Source organism: Nymphaea colorata, chloroplast (genome assembly GCF_008831285.2).
Source record: "Nymphaea colorata chloroplast, complete genome".
NCBI lineage: Eukaryota > Viridiplantae > Streptophyta > Magnoliopsida > Nymphaeales > Nymphaeaceae > Nymphaea > Nymphaea colorata.
This window is the reverse complement of record NC_057562.1, coordinates 12501-35000: the sequence shown is the minus strand read 5'-3', so window position 1 is coordinate 35000 and position 22500 is coordinate 12501. Positions and strand designations below refer to the sequence as shown.

Below are 22500 nucleotides of genomic sequence, written 5' to 3'. Positions count from 1 at the left end.
TAATTGCTACTTGGGTATCTAGAATATCTATGTCCCAAGACAAAAAAATATGAATAACGAGAGTATATCCCTTAGTAACAGAGTATATCCCTTAGTAACATAGTAGTCTTCCTAATGCGGGACATCCTATTATCATAATGAATGAACAAGTGTTCAACCCCATAACTCATTATAACTTTGCCAGGCAGTTCCCTTTTTTATACCATCTCTACCGGATGCGGAAAAATGACCATTGCAGCTTCATGGAAAAGCCCTTTATCGGATTTGAACCGATGACTTACGCCTTACCATGGCGTTACTCTACCGCTGAGTTAAAAGGGCCTGTTTAATTCACAAATTTAGCCAATCTACTGGATATACCTGTACAATTATATCTTGTACAATTATATCTTGTATATATTGTATATAATATATACAATATACATATACAGATGGGGGCTCATTCAGGAACAATGAATAGTTAATTCAATTAAATACATATATAAATACATATATGAAATGAATAGTAATATAACAGTCTATGTCTATTATATCTTAATGATGCGCGAATCAATGAGTGAAAATTAGAATGAATGGGTTTGACTTTTTCTGTCGGGCAAGACATCCCCTATACTCCATTATTTTGATTATGATTAGATTATATAATTCATCTTTGTTATATAAGAATTGTTATTGTTATATAAGAATATATAAATATATAATGTAATGAAAGGTTCCTGAATGAACAATAAAGAAATTTTCTTACATTAATATTATATGTATACGGAATCACAAAAGCACGAAAGGTTGTTCGTATCCTAGCATTCATTATATTGACATTGACAATTCCAAAAAACTACTCATACTATGAGTATAGTATGATGGCGATCGGGTGGGCGTGCCCCTATCGTCTAGCGGTTCAGGACATCTCTCTTTCAAGGAGGCAGCGGGGATTCGACTTCCCCTGGGGGTAGTAGGGTACGACGAAAGAAAAATTGACCATGAATTATCAATAAACCGACAATTGATTCTTCCTGGGTCGATGCCCGAGCGGTTAATGGGGACGGACTGTAAATTCGTTGGCGATATGTCTACGCTGGTTCAAATCCAGCTCGGCCCAAGAATTCACCGATCCTTGAGGATGATATAACCAATCCGTACTCCAAAAATACATGATGATATGGAGGAATAAAGAGTCAACTTGATTCTATTTGTTCCTCCATGTTCTGATGTTTCTAACAATCTGGATCTATGAATTATTTTGAATTATTTTCAGCCAATCCGAGAAATCAAATGAAAAGATGAAAAAGAAAAGAGCCCTTTTTCATTGAAAGATGGATTGTCAGTCAATTTGGCAATAACCACAGGTTGCTTTGCTATTTATCCATCCATCTTCTCTTCTATCTATGTAGATATGTATATCAGTATATCCGTTACAGGCGTCGTATTTTTTTATATGATCTATCTATACGGTTATGGTTCGATGAAATAAAATCAAAATATAAAATCAAAATAAACAATAAATAATGTAAGCTGTACACCTCATTTTCTTGGGATTGTAGTTCAATTGGTCAGAGCACCGCCCTGTCAAGGCGGAAGCTGCGGGTTCGAGCCCCGTCAGTCCCGCACCGACCTGGGATCCTATGAATCGATTGATTCATCTCTCCGCCTTCTGCGAAGGGGAGGAGACAAAGAGCAGTGTCTAATTCCAGGTGGAAGGATCCTGATTTCACATTTATCATCGGGCAAGGTAAGCTCAATTACTAATTGAATTGGGGACAATCTCTTTATCTCGCCCAAATTGCACGCTGGATTCTCGATTTATACGTCTGAATTAAGGAAAGGAAGGAGGATACGAATACTAATAAAAGATCAATCAAAGATCCTGTCTTTCTGTTCTGGGGGTGGAGAATAGAAAATAGAACGAATAATCTTTTTTTTTCATTTTTCTCTGTCTTTCAAGAAGATTAGGTCATCACAAAAACTTAGCTTAGAACTTAATTCGTTTTCCAGTTCACTTCTACTGTTTGGATCTATGACGGATGGAATACTGGTCGAACCTCATTCATATGATATCATTCTATAAAGAATGAGGACGGCGGGTTATAGAAAGGAACGAAAGAGTAGAAAAATATGAGAAATTCAAAGGGATTCTTGGGTGGGGGTCAGGAATGCAATTTTTCGATTCAGTATGGATAAAAGATCTTCCTATGTTATACTATTCAATTCTCGACGATGAATTGATTTGATAGATCAGATATTGTTATTCATGATATTAGAATCCGATTCAGTATTATCAGGATTTAATTAATCCCATTGAATTTCAAAATTATGGAGAAGGATTGATCATCTCTATGGGATTAGATCCCGATTTCTTGCGAAGCAAAATAAAATGAAATTATGAGATTATGGAAGTAAATATACTCGCATTTATTGCTACTGCGCTGTTCATTCTAGTTCCTACTGCTTTTTTACTTATCATCTACGTAAAAACAGTCAGTCAAAATGATTAATTTGAATGAAACTTGAGTTAGTCTAATTTTATTAGTTTAGTTCTTTTAAAAATGATTCAATAAATGAAAGAAAGGGATGACAATTCCAAGTCTTAAATGAAATGAGCAGACTGGATTGAATCCTCGGTGTATGTATCCAATAGATGAGATAGTACGGTGGGGAGAACTATATGAACCTTTCTACCGTACTATCTATTGTATGAAGATATGGAATATGGAATTGATAGAGATCAATTTAAAATCAATCTACATACATACATGTGGATGCAAATCCATAAATTCATTATCACATATTATATATAATATATATATATAGATTCAAATAGCACTCCCATTCCATCTCTTCGCTCCACCCATCCATTCGTTTTTATTTTGATGAATCCGAAAGAATCTAACGTTAATAACTGAATTGTACTAATTCATAGGTTTCTCTTTCATTAATCTTTCATTAAGTTAATAACTTTCATAATGATAATCAGTAATCAGGATAGATTTTTGTTTGATTAAATTAAGTAGTAGAACTAATTAATTTAACTATTGCGAAAGAGTGGAGGAGTAGTATGTGCATATACAAAAGAAAGGCAAGTAATTTTTTTTAGAATTAAATTCCGAAGAAAAAGAAAGAATTGTGAATTGGATGATCTGTACTAGACGATCCAAGGAGTTCTATGGTAAGTTATTCGTATCTGGAAAAGGGGTAGTAGACCTTTTTTCATGCTTGAACCCTGATGGTGAGGCGATAAAGCATAAATCAAATGCCAGGAGTCTAAGGTAAGTATATGTGGATCACCGGGCGCTCTTCTTTTCTTATGCGTAGCCTCTCGTCGCCTACAGTATAAAGTTGTATCTACTCTACATAATAGCAGAACGACTCCCCCTTTGAACAGTAAAGAGGGAAAGAAATCAAATAGGGATTGTTGCTCCTCATTGTAATATCCATAATGATGTTAATGTTATGCCATAATGATGTTAATGTTATGGTAAGAAAGAACGGGTTCATCAAAATGAAATGGAATATTTTGGAGGAATCAATTTGATTAGAAAAAATCAATTTTCTATCATTATCAGGGGAGTTGCTTTGATTTTCAAAATACGAACGCGGGAATAATTGAGATAGCGGATCCAAAGGTTAAATGAAAATGAAAGGTAATTAATTACTAAATTTCTGTGGAATTTTGAGATGGAAGATATGTTTATTTAAACATAAAACGATCTAATTATGAAATTAAACAATTGATACAAGCTGATTACTCAACTCAATTACACTCAATTAGTAGTACCCTTAGAGTCCACTTCTTCCCCATACTACGAGTGAAAGGGAAAACGTAAAAACTACCATTAAAGCAGCCCAAGCGAGACTTACTATATCCATGTGAATCATGCCCCCTATCTCGATGAATATGAAGGAATTGTTACATTATTGATCCCTAAAATAATAATAGGGGAATTGGGGGTGCAGAGTCAAAAAAAAGAGATTATGACTTAAAGCTATTGACAAACCGATCCAATGGATCCGCTTGTATTGTAACAAGTCTCTATTTCCTATATAGGATTGATTTGTGGTGAGGAAGAATTAAGCACAAGCGCAACAGATACACGTTACCCATTAGAAGTATCAAGGGGATGTTACTAGGGGAATGGAACATGTCGTAATAGTAAGATCTATTCTTTGTTTTGTTGCGTTTCATAGGGAAAATATATCTACATATATACCATCAAGATGGATAACTGTCTCTCCCTAAGCTAAACCTTACTATCTCTGTTTCTGTGAAACAATCGGTAGACACCCTATTACATTGCTACATTGCGGGGGTTACCACAGAAAAATTAAAAATTCTTTTTTTACTTTCTTCTATAGGGGCCAGTTAACCATTCACTATTGAATGACTGGCTGAGCACTGAAATCCTATCGCGAGTACGGCCTGTATACAAAGTATCTTCAGCCCTCTCCACAACCCCTAGGATTTCCCCCGTGGCGAATCTAAGCGAGATCTAATTCACGACTGAATCAGGAGACCCTACAGTGGGCATTGGTAGGGTATGGTAATTCGGAAAGATTGATAGTTATAGTCTTTCCTATAAGTTGGATCCTCGGAGCAAAGATTTACAGCCCTTCTTTCATAGAACCTGCGTATTTTGAAGCGGATTCTGAAGATAAATAAAATAAAGTATCAACGGTCCTTTTCGTCCACCGGGCAAGAATCAGGCCAGTTATATCAGCGAAGCAGGATTCCGAGCCATTTGTTGTGTTGATCAGGCGACACCCGGATTTGAACTGGGGAGAAAGGATTTGCAGTCCCCCGCCTTACCACTCGGCCATGCCGCCAAAAAAGAAATAATAAATGGGCGTAAATACTCTTTTTGGAGAGGGTTACTGAATCATTGGTTTTTATTGGATTTGCATCTTCCAATTCTGTTTTCCTTATCCTATCCATCTTTTTACCCAACTTACTCTTCCTCTAGTTGAGATCATTTTCTTAGATTTTCTTAGATCTATTGTATAGTATCTCAACATAAGACCTAAAAACTTCCCTTTTTATTGATTGCATTGAAATAAAAAGAAAATAAAGAATAAATTTCCAGTCACAGTCATTTAATACTTAATTGGAACCATTAACTATTTCACGAATGTGAATGTGAATTTACGAAAGGTTCTTTTGATCTCCAAATGCTTTACTTTAATGTAATAAGAAGAAAATCAATCCAATTCAATTCCAATTAATTATAATAACAACTATGTGTTTATGTAAACCCCAAACAGTAAGATAGCTTACACACCCTTATAGTCAATCATGATCCATTTGGAATAGAAATTCATGATATAGCACGAACGAAATATATATCCAAGTGTAACTGCAATAAAGTATGGGCTAGCGAGATTAGCTAGCTTCGCATTACTTCATCGATACAACTCCTCTTACGTACGTACTGCAATTGTATTCTACTAACAACTCAAATGAAATGGTCGAAATAGATCCCTCCTTTGTGTGAATTATCTTTTGAACAACGGAATCAACGAGCTAAGTGCTAAAATAAAAGCCACCCGGATTTTTCTAATGTTCTGATTATTCTGTCTCTCTATCATTTATATAACATAGATATAGTAGATATAGAACAGATCAAATCCCGAATCAATCCATTTTTCTGGTACCTAACCAGATCTGATCATAATATCATAACATAATTGATAGATAAAAGGTAGAAGATATACAAAGAAATTGGATCAAATAGACCATTTGATATTCTCTAATAAGTAATAAGACTCCATAGGTATGGTATCCATAGGTATGGTATCCATAGGTATGGTATCAGTGGCAGAATCCAACTTGTTTCCATGAATGTTTTATCGAGTCATTTAGATTTGCATCTGTTGCTCGAATTTTAGTACAAAATTCTCCTTCTCCCTCCGCCCATACATTCCATTTACATATAACATATATATGTATGTGTTTGGGGTTGAATAAAATTTCATGTGATTCAGTAAACGGAATATACATTCCATCATTGCTAGATCGATCTGTATCCGTACGGTTCGGTAAAGAGTGAGCCAATAATGGGATTTTTTCGAAAAACGGGAAACTAAAGATGCTCCGGGATGGTGGAGATGAGGGAATGTTTACAATACCTGGATTTAGTCAGATCCAATTTGAGGGATTTTGTAGGTTCATTGATCAGGGCTTGATGGAAGAACTTCATCAATTTCCAAAAATTGAAGATACAGATCAAGAAATTGAATTTCAATTATTTGGGGAATCTTATCAATTGGTGGAACCTTTGATAAAAGAAAGAGATGCTGTGTATGAATCAATTACATATTCCTCTGAGTTATATGTACCGGCGGGGTTAATTTGGAGAACCGGTAGAAATATGCAAGAACAAACCGTATTGCTTGGAAACATTCCTCTAATGAATTCCTTGGGAACCTCTATAGTAAATGGAATTTACAGAATTGTCATCAATCAAATATTGCAAAGTCCCGGTATTTATTACAGTACAGGATTGGATCATAACGGAATTTCTGTCTATACTGGCACCATAATATCAGATTGGGGAGGAAGATCAGAATTAGAGATTGATAGAAAAGAAAGGATATGGGCCCGTGTAAGCAGGAAACAAAAAATTTCTATTCTAGTTCTATCATCAGCTATGGGTTCAAGTCTAAGAGAAATTCTAGACAATGTTTGCTACCCTGAAATTTTCTTGTCTTTCCCAAACGAGAAGGAGAAAAAAAAGATTGGTTCAAAGGAGAATGCCATTTTAGAGTTTTATCAAAAATTTGCTTGTGTAGGCGGTGATCCGGTGTTTTCTGAGTCCTTATGTAAAGAATTACAAAAGAAATTTTTTCAACAAAGATGTGAATTAGGAAGGATTGGCCGACGAAATATGAACCAGAGACTGAATCTTGATATACCCCAGAACAATACGTTTTTGTTACCACGAGATGTATTGGCTGCTGCCGATCATTTGATCGGAATGAAATTTGGAATGGGTACACTCGACGATATGAATCACTTGAAAAATAAACGTATTCGTTCTGTAGCGGATCTGTTACAGGATCAATTCGGATTGGCTTTGGTTCGCTTGGAAAATGTGGTTCGGGGAACTATATGTGGAGCAATTCGGCATAAATTAATACCGACTCCTCGTAATTTGGTAACTTCAACTCCATTAACAACAACTTATGAATCATTTTTCGGCCTACACCCTTTATCTCAAGTCTTGGATCGAACTAATCCATTGACACAAATAGTTCATGGGCGAAAATCGAGTTATTTGGGTCCTGGGGGATTGACAGGACGAACTGCTAGTTTTCGTATACGAGATATCCATCCTAGTCACTATGGGCGTATTTGCCCAATTGATACGTCCGAGGGAATCAATGTTGGACTTATTGGGTCCTTAGCTATTCATGCAAGGGTTGGTGATTGGGGGTCTATAGAGACCCCATTTTATGAAATATCTGAGAGATCAAAAGAAGAACAGATGGTTTATTTATCCCCGAGTAGAGATGAATACTATATGGTGGCGGCGGGAAATTCTTTGGCGTTGACTCGGGGTATTCAGGAAGAAGAAGTTGGTCCAGCTCGATACCGTCAAGAATTCTTGACTATTGCATGGGAACAGATTCATCTTCGAAATATTTATCCCTTCCAATATTTTTCTATTGGAGCTTCTCTCATTCCTTTTATCGAGCATAATGATGCGAATCGGGCTTTAATGAGTTCTAATATGCAGCGTCAAGCAGTTCCGCTTTCTCAGTCCGAAAAGTGTATTGTTGGAACCGGCTTGGAACGCCAAGCGGCTCTCGATTCAGGGGGTTCGGCTATAGCCGAACGCGAGGGAAAGATCATTTATACCGATGCTGAAAAGATCGTTTTATCAGGTAATGGGGACACTATAAGCATTCCGTTGGTTATGTATCAGCGTTCCAACAAGAATACTTGGATGCATCAAAAACCTCAGGTTCATCGGGGTAAATGCCTGAAAAAGGGGCAAATTTTGGCGGATGGTGCGGCTACGGTTGGTGGCGAACTCGCTTTGGGGAAAAATGTATCAGTAGCTTATATGCCATGGGAGGGTTACAATTCTGAAGATGCCGTACTCATTAGTGAACGTCTAGTCTATGACGATATTTATACTTCTTTTCATATCCGGAAATATGAAATTCAGACTCATGTGACAAGCCAAGGACCTGAAAGAATCACTAATGAAATACCTCATTTAGAGCCTTATTTACTCCGCAATTTAGACAGAAATGGAATTGTGATGCTGGGATCTTGGGTAGAAACTGGTGATGTTTTAGTAGGTAAATTAACGCCTCAGACAGCGAAAGAATCATCCTATGCTCCAGAAGATAGATTATTACGAGCCATACTTGGCATTCAGGTATCCACTGCAAAAGAAACTTGTCTAAAGTTGCCTATAGGCGGAAGAGGTCGAGTTATTGATGTCAGGTGGGGCCAGAAAAAGGGGGGTTCCATTTATAATCCAGAAATGATTCGTGTATATATCTCACAGAAACGTAAAATCAAAGTGGGCGATAAAGTAGCTGGAAGACATGGGAATAAAGGTATCATTTCAAAAATTTTGCCTAGACAGGATATGCCTTATTTGCAAGATGGAACACCTGTTGATATGGTATTCAATCCATTAGGAGTACCTTCGCGAATGAATGTGGGACAGATGTTTGAATGCTCGCTCGGGTTAGCGGGAGACCTGCTGGGCAGACATTATAGAATAACACCCTTTGATGAGAGATACGAGCAAGAGGCTTCGAGAAAACTAGTGTTTTCTGAATTATATGAAGCCAGTAAGCAAACAGCAAATCCATGGGTATTTGAACCCGAGTATCCTGGAAAGAGCAGAATATTTGATGGAAGAACAGGAGATCCTTTTGAACAACCTGTTATAATAGGAAAGTCCTATATGTTAAAATTAATTCATCAAGTTGATGATAAAATCCACGGACGTTCCAGTGGTCATTATGCACTTGTTACACAACAACCCCTTAGGGGAAGGGCTAAGCAAGGTGGACAACGAGTAGGAGAAATGGAAGTTTGGGCTCTAGAGGGATTTGGTGTTGCTCATATTTTACAAGAGATGCTCACTTATAAATCCGATCATATTAGAGCTCGTCAGGAAGTACTTGGTACCACGATCGTTGGGGGAACAATACCTAATCCTGAGGGTGCGCCAGAATCCTTTCGATTGCTCGTTCGCGAACTACGATCTTTATCTCTGGAACTGAATCATTTCCTTGTATCTGAGAAAAACTTCCAGATGAATAGGAAGGAAGTTTGATCGGAATGAATCATAATTTTTCTTCTATGATCGATCAGTATAAACATCAACAACTTCGAATTGGATTAGTTTCTCCTAAACAAATACGTGCTTGGGCCAACAAAATCCTACCGAATGGAGAGATAGTTGGAGAGGTGACAAAACCCTATACTTTTCATTACAAAACCAATAAACCGGAAAAAGATGGGTTGTTTTGTGAAAGAATTTTTGGACCTATAAAAAGTGGAATTTGTGCTTGTGGAAATTATCGAGTGATCGGGGGTGAAAAAGAAGAACCGAAATTTTGCGAACAATGCGGAGTCGAATCTGTTGATTCTCGGATCCGAAGATATCAAATGGGATACATCAAACTAGCATGCCCGGTGACTCATGTGTGGTATTTGAAACGTCTTCCTAGTTATATCGCGAATCTTTCAGATAAACCTCTTAAGGAATTAGAAGGCCTGGTATACTGCGATGTGTGATTTGATCGAAATTACGATTTTACAGATTCAGAATGAAAAACTGTCATCCTATTTAATCCGATTGGGATGCCTCTAGCTCTGACATGTCTATTGGTAAGAATAACATGAAGCTCAGAATTTTGGGTGTGGGTGTATTCAATACCTCCAAATGAAAGAGGAATTAATCCATGGTCGACTCCCTAAGAGAGTAATAGGGAATTGCTAGTTGTACCTCGTTAAACTTTTTTCATGTTCTTTCGTGGATCTAGCCATTAGATTCCTTTTAGAATTCTAAATTTATAAAAAAAATTCTGTTAAGCAATTAGAAATGAAATATGATGGCACGGTTACAGGAGTCTATCCATCGCATATATGCTTCAAGGAAGAACATGGCATAATCGTCGAGGTAAAGTAGGGACCTAAAGGATCGAACGGAACGATATATAGACAAGTAAATCCTTTGTGAGTTTCAATGTATTCCTTAAGGGGATTCATCATTCGAAGGGAAGTAGACTACTCAATAATTTCACATTTATGTTGTAATTGAATGACTAATTGAGGAAGTAAAGGGAAGAATGAAATCAAATCAATGAGGGTTGGTCCTCACTGGGAACTTGAGTAAGGAGTAGATCCTTGTGGGGTTTTCTAGAGCAAAATTTGGAAGTTCCCCTTATTTGGTATAACTACTTAAGCCGGATGAGAGGAAACCTTCACGTCCGATTTTTAGGGGGGGGGGGAAGATCCTATAGGAACCTATCCCAATTTTTCTTTTGCTAGGCCCATAGCTAAAAAACCTACTTTCTTACGATTACGAGGTTCATTCGAATATGAAATCCAATCCCGGAAATACAGTATCCCACTTTTTTTTACTACCCAAGGCTTCGATACATTTAGAAATCGAGAAATATCTACCGGAGCTACTGCTATCAGAGAACAATTAGCCGATCTGGATTTGCGAATTATTATAGATCGTTCATTGGTGGAATGGAAGGAATTGGGAGAAGAAGGATCAACCGGGAATGACTGGGAAGATAGAAAAATTGGGAGGAGAAAAGATTTTTTGGTTAGACGCATGGAATTGGCTAAGCATTTTCTTCGAACAAATGTAGAACCAGAATGGATGGTTTTGTCCCTATTACCAGTTCTTCCTCCCGAGTTGAGGCCAATCATTCAGATTGATGGGGGTAAATCAATGAGTTCAGATATTAATGAACTTTATAGAAGAGTTATCTATCGGAACAATACTCTTACCGATCTATTAACAACAAGTAGATCTACGCCGGGGGAATTAGTAATGTGTCAGGAAAAATTGGTACAAGAAGCTGTAGATACACTTCTTGATAATGGGATCCGCGGACAACCAATGAGGGACGGTCACAATAAAGTTTACAAGTCGTTTTCAGATGTAATTGAAGGCAAAGAGGGAAGATTTCGCGAGACTCTACTTGGTAAACGGGTCGATTATTCGGGTCGTTCCGTCATTGTGGTAGGCCCTTCGCTTTCACTGCATCAATGTGGATTACCTCGAGAAATAGCAATAGAGCTTTTTCAGACATTTGTAATTCGTGGTCTAATCAGACAACATCTTGCTTCCAACATAGGACTTGCTAAAAGTAAAATTCGGGAAAAAGAACCCATTGTATGGGAAATACTTCAAGAAGTTATGCAGGGGCATCCTGTATTGCTAAATAGAGCACCCACTTTGCATAGATTAGGCATACAGGCGTTCCAACCTATTTTAGTGGAGGGACGAGCTATTTGTTTACATCCATTGGTTTGTAAGGGATTCAATGCGGACTTCGATGGAGATCAAATGGCTGTTCATGTACCTTTATCTTTGGAAGCTCAAGCAGAAGCTCGTTTACTTATGTTTTCTCATACGAATCTCTTGTCTCCAGCCATTGGGGATCCCATTTCCGTACCCACTCAAGATATGCTTATGGGGCTCTATGTATTAACGATGGGGAATCGTAGAGGTATTTGTGCAAATAGGTATAATCCATGTAACCCCAGAAACTACCAAAATGAAAGAATTGATCATAGTAATTATGAGTATAGGAAAGGGAAAGAACCCTATTTTTGTAGTTCCTACGATGCACTTGGGGCTTATCGGCAGAAAGGGATCGATTTATATAGTACTTTATGGCTACGGTGGCGACTAGATCAACGTGTCATTGCCTCAATAAATAGAGAAGTTCCCATCGAAGTTCAATATGAATCTTTGGGCACTTATCATGAGATTTATGATCACTATCGAGTAGTAAGAAGTGTAAAAAAAGGAATGCTTTGTATATACATTCGAACTACTGTTGGCCATATTTCCTTTTATCGAGAAATAGAAGAAGCCGTACAGGGGTTTTGTCGGTCCTATTCATATGGTACCTGATATGTGATATCTCTCGGAATCTAGTTCGGTCTGGTTCAACTAGTATCATAATTCCTGAATTTGTAAGTGAATCAAGATCGAGGAAAGGAAGTCTTAGTATCACTGACTCAAACCCATTGTCGAATCCTACTCATCAGAATATGGAGGTACTTATGGCAGAACGGGCCGATCTGGTCTTTCACAATAAAGTGATAGATGGAACTGCCATGAAACGGCTTATTAGCAGATTAATAGATCATTTCGGAATAGCCTATACATCACACATTCTGGATCAAGTAAAAACTCTGGGTTTTCAGCAAGCCACCGCTACATCCATTTCATTAGGAATTGATGATCTTTTAACAACACCTTCTAAGAGATGGTTAGTCCAAGATGCTGAACAACAAAGTTTGATTTTGGAAAAGCACCATCATTATGGGAATGTACATGCGGTAGAAAAATTACGTCAATCAATCGAGATATGGTATGCCACAAGTGAATATTTGAGACAAGAAATGAATCTTAATTTTAAGATGACTGATCCTTCAAATCCAGTTCATATAATGTCCTATTCTGGAGCTAGAGGAAATGCATCTCAGGTCCACCAATTAGTAGGTATGAGAGGATTAATGTCAGATCCCCAAGGACAAATGATTGATTTACCCATTCAAAGCAATTTACGCGAAGGACTTTCTTTAACGGAATATACAATTTCCTGCTACGGAGCCCGCAAAGGAGTTGTGGATACTGCTGTACGAACGTCAGACGCTGGATACCTCACGCGTAGACTTGTTGAAGTAGTTCAACATATTGTTGTACGTAGAACGGATTGTGGAAGTACCCGAGGTATTTCCGTGAGTCTTCGAAAGGGGATGACGGAAAGAATTTTGATCCAAACGCTAATAGGTCGCGTATTAGCAAACGATGTATATCTAGGTCTACGATGCATTGCTACCAGAAATCAAGATATTGGGATTGGGCTTGTCAATCGATTCATGACCTCTCGGGCGCAGCCAATATATATTCGAACTCCCTTCACTTGCCGAAGTGCATCTTGGATCTGTCGATTATGCTATGGTCGGAGTCCCACTCATGGTGACCTGGTTGAATTGGGAGAAGCAGTAGGTATTATTGCGGGTCAATCCATTGGAGAACCAGGGACTCAACTAACATTAAGAACTTTTCATACCGGTGGAGTATTCACAGGTGGTACTGCGGAACATGTACGAGCTCCTTCTAATGGAAAAATCAAATTCAATGAGGATTTGGTTCATCCCACACGCACACGTCATGGACATCCTGCCTTTCTCTGCTATGTAGACCTATATGTGACTATTGAGAGTCAGGATATTATACATAGTGTGAATATTCCACCAAAAAGTTTTCTTTTGGTTCAAAATGATCAATATGTGGAATCAGAACAAGTGATTGCTGAGATTCGTGCTGGAACATCCACTTTCCATTTTAAAGAGAGGGTTCGAAAACATATTTATTCTGACTCAGAGGGAGAAATGCATTGGAGTACCGGTGTGTACCATGCACCTGAATATACACACGGTAATGTTCATTTCTTACCCAAAACAAGTCATTTATGGATCTTATCGGGGGGTCCGTGCAAATCCAGTCTAGTGCCTTTTTCACTCCACAAGGATCAAGATCAAATGAATGTTCAATCTCTTTCTGTCCAAGAGAGATCCATTTCTGACTTCTCGGTGAATAATAATCGAGTGAGACACAAATTGTTTGGCTCGGATCCCCTGGCGAGAAAAGGGCGAAGGATTTCTGATTATGCAGCAGGATCTGAGCGAGTCATATCCAAAGGTGATGGGGATTTCATATATCCCGCCATTCTCCAAGAGAATTCTTATTTATTGGCGAAGAGGCGAAGAAATAGATTCATCATACCATTCCAATATGATCCGGAACGGGAGAAGGAATTAACGCCTCATTCTAGTACTAGTATCACGGTTGAAATACCCGCAAATGGTATTTTACGTAGAAATAGTATTCTTGCTTATTTCGACGATCCACGATACAGAAGAAGCAGTTCGGGAATTACCAAATATGGCATCATAGAGGTCGATTCAATCGTCAAAAAAGAGGGTCTGATTGAGTATCGAAGACCAAAAGAATCTAGACCGAAATACCAAATGAAAGTAGATCGATTTTTTGTCATTCCCGAAGAAGTCCATATCTTGCCCGGGTCTTCATCCATAATGGTACGGAACAATAGTATCATTGGAGTAGATACACGAATTACGTTTAATACAAGAAGCCAAATAGGTGGATTGGTCCGAATAGAAAAAAAAAAAAAAAAGATTGAACTGAAAATCTTTTCTGGAGGTATCCATTTTCCTGGAGAAACAGATAAGATATCCCGACACATTGGGATCTTGATACCACCAGGAGCAAGAAAAAAAATGGATAAGGGATCAAAGGGGAAAAATTGGGAAGGGAAAAATTGGGTCTATGTCCAACGGATCACACCTATCAAGAAAAAATATTTTGTTTCAGTACGACCCGTAGTGACATATGAAATAGCTGATGGGATAAATCTAGTAACGCTTTTCCCTGGGGATATGTTACAGGAAAAGGATAATTTGCGACTCCAAGTTGTCAATTATATCCTTTATGGGGATGGCAAACCAATTCGAGGAATTTCCCATACAAGTATTCAATTGGTTCGTACTTGTTTAGTATTGAATTTGGACCAAGACAGAAAAGGTTCTATAGAAAAGGTTCAGGCTTCTTCTGCTGAAGTAAGGGCAAATGATCTGATTCGATATTTCATAAGAATTGAATTGGTGAAGTCTCCTATTTTGTATACCGGAAAGAGGAATGATAGACCAGGTTCAGTGATTCCTGATACTGGGTCATATTGCGCCAATACCAATCTTTTTTCTTCCAAGGTTAAAATTCAATCACTTAGTCAACATCAAGGAACCGTTCGTACATTTCTTAATAGAAATAAAGAAGGCCAATCTCTTATAGTTTTTTCATCATCTAATTGTTCTCGCATCAATGTTTCGAAATATCACAATGTGACCAAAGAATCAATTAAAGAAAAAGAGGATACCCCGATTCCAATTCTTAATTTGTTGGGTCCCTTAGGTACTGTACCTAAAATTCATAATTTTTCCCCATCTTATCATTCAATAACTCATAATGAGATCTTGTTAAATAAATATTTAATACTGGATAATAATAATCCAAAACAGACTTTCCAACTACTTAAGTATTATTTAGTGGACGAAAACGGGAGAATCTCTAATGCAAATCCATGCAGTGACATCATTTTTAATCTATTCGGTTCGTGCTTTCTCCCTCACGATTATTGTGAGGAGACATCCACAACCAGAATAATGAGCCTCGGACAGTTTATTTGTGAAAATGTATGTCTATCCAAACACGGAACACGCATAAAATCTGGTCAAGTTATAATGGTTTATCTTGACTCTTTCATAATAAGATCAGCTAAACCCTATTTGGCGACCCGAGGAGCAACCGTTCATGGTGATTATGGAGAAATCTTTTACGAAGGAGATACATTAGTTACATTTATATATGAAAAATCGAGATCTGGTGATATAACTCACGGCCTTCCAAAGGTTGAACAAGTGTTAGAAGTTCGTTCGATTGATTCAATATCGATGAACCTAGAAAAAAGGGTTGAAGGTTGGAACGAACATATAACAGGAATTCTTGGAATTCCTTGGGGATTCCTGATTGGTGCTGAACTCACCATAGCGCAAAGTCGTATTTCTTTGGTTAATAAGATCCAAAAGGTTTATCGATCCCAGGGGGTACAGATTCATAATAAGCATATAGAGATTATTGTACGACAAATAACATCAAAAGTGTTGGTTTCAGAAGATGGAATGTCTAATGTTTTTTCACCCGGGGAACTAATCGGATTGTTGCGAGCAGAACGAGCAGGTCGTGCTTTGGAAGAGGCTATTTGTTACCGAGCCGTCTTATTGGGAATAACGAGAGCATCTCTGAATACTCAAAGTTTCATATCAGAAGCTAGTTTTCAGGAAACCGCTCGAGTTTTAGCAAAAGCCGCTCTCCGGGGTCGTATTGATTGGTTGAAAGGTCTGAAAGAGAATGTTGTTCTGGGGGGGATGATACCCGTTGGTACCGGATTCAAACGATTCGTTCACCGTTCAAGGGAATACAACAACATTCCTTTGGAAATACAAAAGAAGAATTTTTTCGGGGGGGAAATGAGAGATATTCTGTTCCACCACAGAGAATTATTTTGTTCTTGCATCCCAAAGCCAAAGAGTTTCCATAATACATCAGAACAACCATTCTATGCTATGGGATCTAATCCAATCGTTCATAAGAGCGGATTCATTATTAGCTAAGCTAATATAATGGTCATTTGTTAATAAAGAGAATATCGAAACCAAGGGTAAAGGAATTCATAATGAAGCTTGGACCGTGTATCAACGGTTAACCCGCGGTAGAAGGTTCCATTGGAACAATTATTTATTTCAGGGTACCTCGTCTCTTTTTTTTAGAGGAAGTGTGGGGATAAATGACAAGAAGATATTGGAACATCCATTTGGAAGAGATGATGGAAGCGGGGGTTCATTTTGGTCATGGTACTAGGAAATGGAATCCTAGAATGGCACCTTACATCTCTGCAAAGCGTAAAGGTATTCATATTACAAATCTTACGAGAACTGCTCGTTTTTTATCAGAAGCCTGTGATTTAGTTTTTGACGCAGCAAGTAGAGGAAAACACTTCCTAATAGTTGGTACGAAAGATAAGGCAGCTGATTCGGTAGCATCAGCTGCAATAAGGGCTCGGTGTCATTATGTCAATAAAAAATGGCTCGGTGGTATGTCAACGAATTGGTCCACTACGGAAACGAGGCTTCAGAAGTTCAGGGACTTGAGAGTGAGAGCCGAGATGGGGCAACTCAGTCGTCTCCCGAAACGGGATGCAGCAATATTGAAGAGACAATTATCTCACTTTCAAACATATCTGGGCGGTATCAAATATATGACGGGGTTACCCGATATTGTAATCATCATTGATCAGCAAGAAGAATATACGGCCCTTCGAGAATGCGTCACTTTGGGTATTCCAACTATTTGTTTAATCGATACAAATTGTGATCCAGATCTCGCAGATATTCCGATTCCAGCCAACGATGACGCTATAGCTTCCATCCGATTGATTCTTAACAAATTAGTATCCGCAATTTGTCAGGGACGTTCTAGCTATATAAGAAGTCGTTGATTAATAATAAGATAAGTCAATTACTTCGCTTCGGGAAACCCAGAGATTCATTGAATCGGTTATTCTTACTATTCCTGAATGTGAAAAAGGAGATTTTCATTGCCGGGGATATATTACGTGATTAATTCATTAATTAATATCTGAAATATATGGTTAAGTTAAATTAGTATAAATGGTTGAATCAAAATAATTCCTTCTTAAGTTCCATTTCTGTCAGAGGGTAATATGAATGTTCTACCATGTTCCATCAACGCACTAAAGGGGTTATACGAGATATCCGGCGTGGAAGTAGGCCAACATTTCTATTGGCAAATAGGGGGTTTCCAAGTGCATGCCCAAGTACTTATAACTTCCTGGGTCGTAATTGCTATCTTATTAGGTTCAGCCGCTATAGCCGTTCGGAATCCACAAACTATCCCGACCGACGGTCAGAATTTTTTCGAATATGTTCTTGAATTCATTCGAGACGTGAGCAAAACTCAAATTGGAGAAGAAGAATATGGTCCTTGGGTTCCTTTTATTGGAACTCTGTTCCTATTTATTTTTGTTTCTAACTGGTCAGGTGCTCTTTTACCTTGGAGAATCATACAGTTACCTCATGGGGAGTTAGCTGCACCCACGAATGATATAAATACTACTGTTGCTTTAGCTTTACCCACGTCAGTGGCATATTTCTATGCAGGCCTTACTAAAAAGGGATTGGGTTATTTCGGTAAATATATTCAACCAACTCCAATACTTTTACCAATTAATGTCTTAGAAGATTTCACAAAACCTTTATCACTTAGTTTTCGACTTTTCGGGAATATATTGGCCGATGAATTAGTAGTTGTTGTTCTTGTTTCTTTAGTACCTTTAGTGATTCCTATACCTGTGATGTTCCTCGGATTATTCACAAGCGGTATTCAAGCTCTCATTTTTGCAACCTTAGCCGCGGCTTATATAGGTGAATCCATGGAAGGTCATCATTGAGTACAAATAAGAAATAAGAAAATAATGCTTTGTTTGAATTTCAAAGTTCAAACAGTCGCTTTTTCTTTTTTCATTTCAATCAATTCAAAATTAAGCCCATGAATCTTATTCCAATAAATAATTCATGGGTAGCTCAAGATACCCGCTTGAGGAAATGATTGATATATCAATCTATATTTATGATATGTATGATATAGAGTAGGAACAGATATATATGTACGATATTAATATTTATTATATTACGTATTACACTACGGAATTGTAAAAAAAAGGGGGAGATTCCCAATTTTTCCTAAGATCCCCCTTTTTTCCTATTCATGTCATACATCGCCTTTATTTGCCCAGTCAATTACGAAGATTCATAATTTGGATAATAAATAATTGTTATCCGTTTGGGACGCGCGACGAAACAACAAGAACTATGTTCTGCGGAACCGTTGCTATTTCATTCCATTCTATTCAACAATTGACCAAAATTGGAATTAAGAGGAGTTGGATCAATCAATCAAATCTTGATATGGGATGATTCGCTTTGATGAATCTCTTCGTTTGTATCCATGTGAGATAATGACAAAGACAAGAAAGAGTTCACGAATCAGATGAAAAATTCAGTAGGTTAGGTGGGCCGAGCTACATTACATATTATATGTGAACTCCGGTGTATGCTTAGAAGGATGATTCCAGGGTCCGATCCGATTCAATAGAAATAAGATGGCGATGGTTTACATTATGGAAGAAAACATGTATATGTGATAGTAGATATTCATATATATGGACTACCCATCTATATTATTTCATTCCCCATCAACTTTCTATTATATAGATATAGATTCCACTTTAATAGATATAGATTCCACTTTATTTATATGGATTACGATATATAAGCTCTTCCCTTTTTCGTCTGTGACTTTATTGTATATGTGGATTGAATATGAAGTTAAGCCTATGAATGCATATAGAGAAGATGAAGGAGGGAGGAATTGAAAGAGTGGGTTCGGAACAAAGAAATAGAAGAACTAATATGGATTTTCAAAGACTTGGATAGTGAATAAAAACGAGATATTGAAGTAGTTCTGATGATTCAGTAATATCAAATATCATCACATCACTTCTTAACTCAAATTGGGTTCGGAGTTCTTAGTTTAGTTGTATGGATCTTAGTGATGGAATATGAAATAATAAGTAATGTAACTAATTAATATATAATATAAATATATAACATTAATAATAACATTAATTATATATAAGAATTCATTGGTTTATTTGATTATATCATTAACCATTTCTTCATTTTTTGTTGTGAGGAGCTTACCATGAATCCCCTAATTTCTGCTGCTTCCGTTATTGCTGCTGGATTGGCCGTAGGACTTGCTTCTATTGGACCCGGAGTCGGTCAAGGTACTGCTGCGGGCCAAGCCGTAGAAGGTATTGCTAGACAACCAGAAGCAGAGGGTAAAATACGAGGTACTTTATTGCTTAGTCTGGCTTTTATGGAAGCTTTAACAATTTACGGGCTGGTCGTGGCATTAGCACTTTTATTTGCTAATCCCTTTGTGTAATCCTAGAAACGTGAAAATGTGAAAAATACGTACTTCTTTTCTTGCTTTGGCCCTGCCACTTCGCTTCTTCAAATTATATCAACTCAACACTTCACTCCTACAATCACTTCTTCCTTGATCCAATACTCCGGGGAAGTACTGATTTGAGGAATTAGTGGATCCGCTTCCGCTCGCTTTCTTCTTTCCCGCCCTTAGTCCAATGAATGAGCATTTTCCCTTTTTTATTTATTTTAGGAGGGTATGTCGCAATTGACACGAGACTTGGGACTTCATAAGTGTCTTATCGGGGATCTAAATAAGGAGTGAAGTGATACAAAAAAGGAAATCTTTTTTTATTTTGTTAGTCCTATTCCTATCCATAAGATAAGAGGAGAGCATATGAAAAATCTAACCGATTCTTTCGTTTTTTTGGGTCACTGGCCATCCGCCGGGAGTTTCGGGTTTAATACCGATATTTTAGCAACAAATCTAATAAATCTAAGTGTAGTGCTTGGTGTATTGATCTTTTTTGGAAAGGGAGTGTGTGCGAGTTGTGTATTTCAAGAATAGGCTGGAACCAACCAGCTGCACTTTATATTTTGCTATTGTAATCTAATAATAGAGAAAGGTGCACGATCTCAACGAATTACTTCTGAATAAATCAATAAGTCCTATGTAAGAACCATAGCATTTCGTGACTCGTTGGTAAATTGGATTCTCTATTAACCAATAATGTGAGACCATTTAGTTAACATGGTTAAAGCTGAACTGTTTGAAGTCTAAGCACAACACGGTACTCTTTCTACCACTGCGTTAGTACAAGATAAGATGGTTTCAAAATGCATAAATCATTTTGTTGGGAATTTATTTGATATAGAACACTCATATCAATAAAATGATTTGAACCATTGACTGGAAAAACGGGTACCTCGCCCCTTCCTTTTTATCTAATGCTGAATCGACGACCTATGTGTATAAAATGAGAAAGAATTCTTTTGGATGTGAAGAAATAAAAGAAACGACTTTGCTGACAATTACAAGTTTTTTTGGTCTGGTCAGAAGAGCCCTCCAGAGATCCTGGGTTTTCTTGTATCAGTTTTTATATCCTGGAATACGAACAGAGAAGAGAGGGTAGGCTCATTAAGAAAGAGATATGGGAATGCCCCATAAGTATAAGTAATTTAATTGAGCGTGAGAGCCAAATGAATCGAAAGATTCATGTTCGGTTCGGGAAGAGATCGTGGAAGTTGTGGAATTGATGGGGAGATAATCTACTTTCATTAAGTGATTTATTAGATAATCGAAAGCAGAGGATTTTGAGTACTATTCGCAATTCAGAAGAACTATGCGGAGGAGCCGTTGAGCAGCTTGAAAAAGCACGGGCTCGCTTACAGAAAGTGGAAAGGGAAGCGGAAGAGTTTCGAGTGAATGGATACTCTGAGATAGAACAAGAAAAGATAAATTTGATTAATGCCGCTTATCAGAATTTGGAACAATTAGAAAATTACAAAAACGAAAGCATTCATTTCGAACAACAAAGAGCGATTAATCAGGTCCAACAACGAGTTTTCCAACAAGCCTTACAAGGGGCTCTAGGAACTCTGAATAATTGTTTGAACGGCGAGTTACATTTACGCACCATCGGTGCTAATATTGGCATACTTGGGGCCATGAAAGAAATAACCGATTAGTCCTTCTACTATAGGATAGGTATTATTTTTCTCCTTTTTTGCTTCCTAGAAAGAATTAAGAGATACTAATGGTAACCATTCGAGCCGAAGAAATTAGTAATATTATCCGCGAACGGATTGAGCAATATAATAGAGAAGTAAAGATTGTGAACACTGGTACCGTACTTCAAGTGGGCGACGGCATTGCTCGTATTCATGGTCTTGATGAAGTAATGGCAGGTGAATTAGTAGAGTTTGAAGAGGGTACGATAGGTATTGCTCTGAATTTGGAATCCAATAATGTTGGCGTTGTATTAATGGGTGACGGTTTGATGATACAAGAGGGTAGTTCCGTGAAAGCAACAGGACGAATTGCTCAGATACCGGTGAGTGAGGCTTATTTGGGTCGTGTTATAAATGCCCTAGCTAAACCTATTGATGGGAGGGGTGAAATTTTAGCTTCTGAATATCGGTTAATTGAGTCTCCCGCTCCAGGTATTATTTCGAGACGTTCCGTATATGAGCCTCTTCAAACGGGGCTTATTGCTATTGATTCGATGATCCCTATAGGACGCGGTCAGCGAGAATTAATTATTGGGGACAGACAGACCGGTAAAACAGCAGTAGCTACAGATACTATTCTCAATCAAAAAGGTCAAAATGTAATATGCGTTTATGTAGCTATTGGTCAAAAAGCATCTTCCGTGGCTCAGGTAGTGACTACTTTCCAGGAACGGGGAGCAATGGAATACACCATTGTGGTAGCGGAAACAGCGGATTCGCCTGCTACATTACAATACCTCGCTCCTTATACAGGAGCCGCTCTGGCTGAATATTTTATGTACCGTCAACGACATACCTTAATAATTTATGATGATCTCTCCAAACAAGCACAATCTTATCGCCAAATGTCCCTTCTATTAAGAAGACCACCTGGTCGCGAAGCTTATCCAGGAGACGTTTTT

The 22500-nt window shown here is 37.8% G+C and overlaps 10 protein-coding genes and 5 non-coding genes across 15 annotated transcripts in view; 12 read left to right on the top strand and 3 right to left on the bottom strand. All coding sequences in view use genetic code 11, as the record gives it.

Moving 5' to 3' along the window:
• Positions 1–249: 249 nt before the first annotated feature.
• Positions 250–321, bottom strand: trnT-GGU. The gene has a single exon. It is a non-coding gene; the product is annotated as a tRNA-Thr (tRNA).
• Positions 322–879: 558 nt separating this feature from the next.
• On the top strand, positions 880–952 carry trnE-UUC. The gene has a single exon. It is a non-coding gene; the product is annotated as a tRNA-Glu (tRNA).
• A 63-nt stretch (positions 953–1015) lies between these two features.
• trnY-GUA lies at positions 1016–1099 on the top strand. The gene has a single exon. It is a non-coding gene; the product is annotated as a tRNA-Tyr (tRNA).
• A 432-nt stretch (positions 1100–1531) lies between these two features.
• On the top strand, positions 1532–1605 carry trnD-GUC. The gene has a single exon. It is a non-coding gene; the product is annotated as a tRNA-Asp (tRNA).
• A 782-nt stretch (positions 1606–2387) lies between these two features.
• psbM (photosystem II protein M) lies at positions 2388–2492 on the top strand. Its single transcript has one exon. The coding sequence runs from the start codon at positions 2388–2390 to the stop codon at positions 2490–2492; it is 105 nt and encodes a 34-aa protein (YP_010167122.1).
• A 1282-nt stretch (positions 2493–3774) lies between these two features.
• Positions 3775–3864, bottom strand: petN (cytochrome b6/f complex subunit VIII). The gene has a single exon. It carries the CDS (start codon positions 3862–3864, stop codon positions 3775–3777), a length of 90 nt encoding a protein of 29 aa, YP_010167121.1.
• Positions 3865–4747: 883 nt separating this feature from the next.
• On the bottom strand, positions 4748–4818 carry trnC-GCA. The gene has a single exon. It is a non-coding gene; the product is annotated as a tRNA-Cys (tRNA).
• A 1259-nt stretch (positions 4819–6077) lies between these two features.
• On the top strand, positions 6078–9293 carry rpoB (RNA polymerase beta subunit). Its single transcript has one exon. The coding sequence runs from the start codon at positions 6078–6080 to the stop codon at positions 9291–9293; it is 3216 nt and encodes a 1071-aa protein (YP_010167120.1).
• Positions 9294–9298: 5 nt separating this feature from the next.
• On the top strand, positions 9299–12122 carry rpoC1 (RNA polymerase beta' subunit). Its single transcript has 2 exons — positions 9299–9751; positions 10500–12122. Exons 1-2 carry the CDS (start codon positions 9299–9301, stop codon positions 12120–12122), a joined length of 2076 nt encoding a protein of 691 aa, YP_010167119.1.
• A 140-nt stretch (positions 12123–12262) lies between these two features.
• On the top strand, positions 12263–16471 carry rpoC2 (RNA polymerase beta'' subunit). Its single transcript has one exon. It carries the CDS (start codon positions 12263–12265, stop codon positions 16469–16471), a length of 4209 nt encoding a protein of 1402 aa, YP_010167118.1.
• Positions 16472–16644: 173 nt separating this feature from the next.
• On the top strand, positions 16645–17355 carry rps2 (ribosomal protein S2). The gene has a single exon. It carries the CDS (start codon positions 16645–16647, stop codon positions 17353–17355), a length of 711 nt encoding a protein of 236 aa, YP_010167117.1.
• Positions 17356–17580: 225 nt separating this feature from the next.
• Positions 17581–18327, top strand: atpI (ATP synthase CF0 subunit IV). Its single transcript has one exon. The coding sequence runs from the start codon at positions 17581–17583 to the stop codon at positions 18325–18327; it is 747 nt and encodes a 248-aa protein (YP_010167116.1).
• A 1313-nt stretch (positions 18328–19640) lies between these two features.
• atpH (ATP synthase CF0 subunit III) lies at positions 19641–19886 on the top strand. The gene has a single exon. The coding sequence runs from the start codon at positions 19641–19643 to the stop codon at positions 19884–19886; it is 246 nt and encodes an 81-aa protein (YP_010167115.1).
• A 378-nt stretch (positions 19887–20264) lies between these two features.
• Positions 20265–21556, top strand: atpF (ATP synthase CF0 subunit I). The gene is made up of 2 exons: positions 20265–20409; positions 21147–21556. Exons 1-2 carry the CDS (start codon positions 20265–20267, stop codon positions 21554–21556), a joined length of 555 nt encoding a protein of 184 aa, YP_010167114.1.
• A 68-nt stretch (positions 21557–21624) lies between these two features.
• The window catches only part of atpA (ATP synthase CF1 alpha subunit), a 1524-nt gene continuing 648 nt past the window's right edge, over positions 21625–22500 (top strand). Inside the window, exon 1 of the mRNA in view lies at positions 21625–22500. This exon is cut by the window's right edge and continues 648 nt beyond it. Coding sequence (YP_010167113.1) covers positions 21625–22500 — 876 coding nt within the window.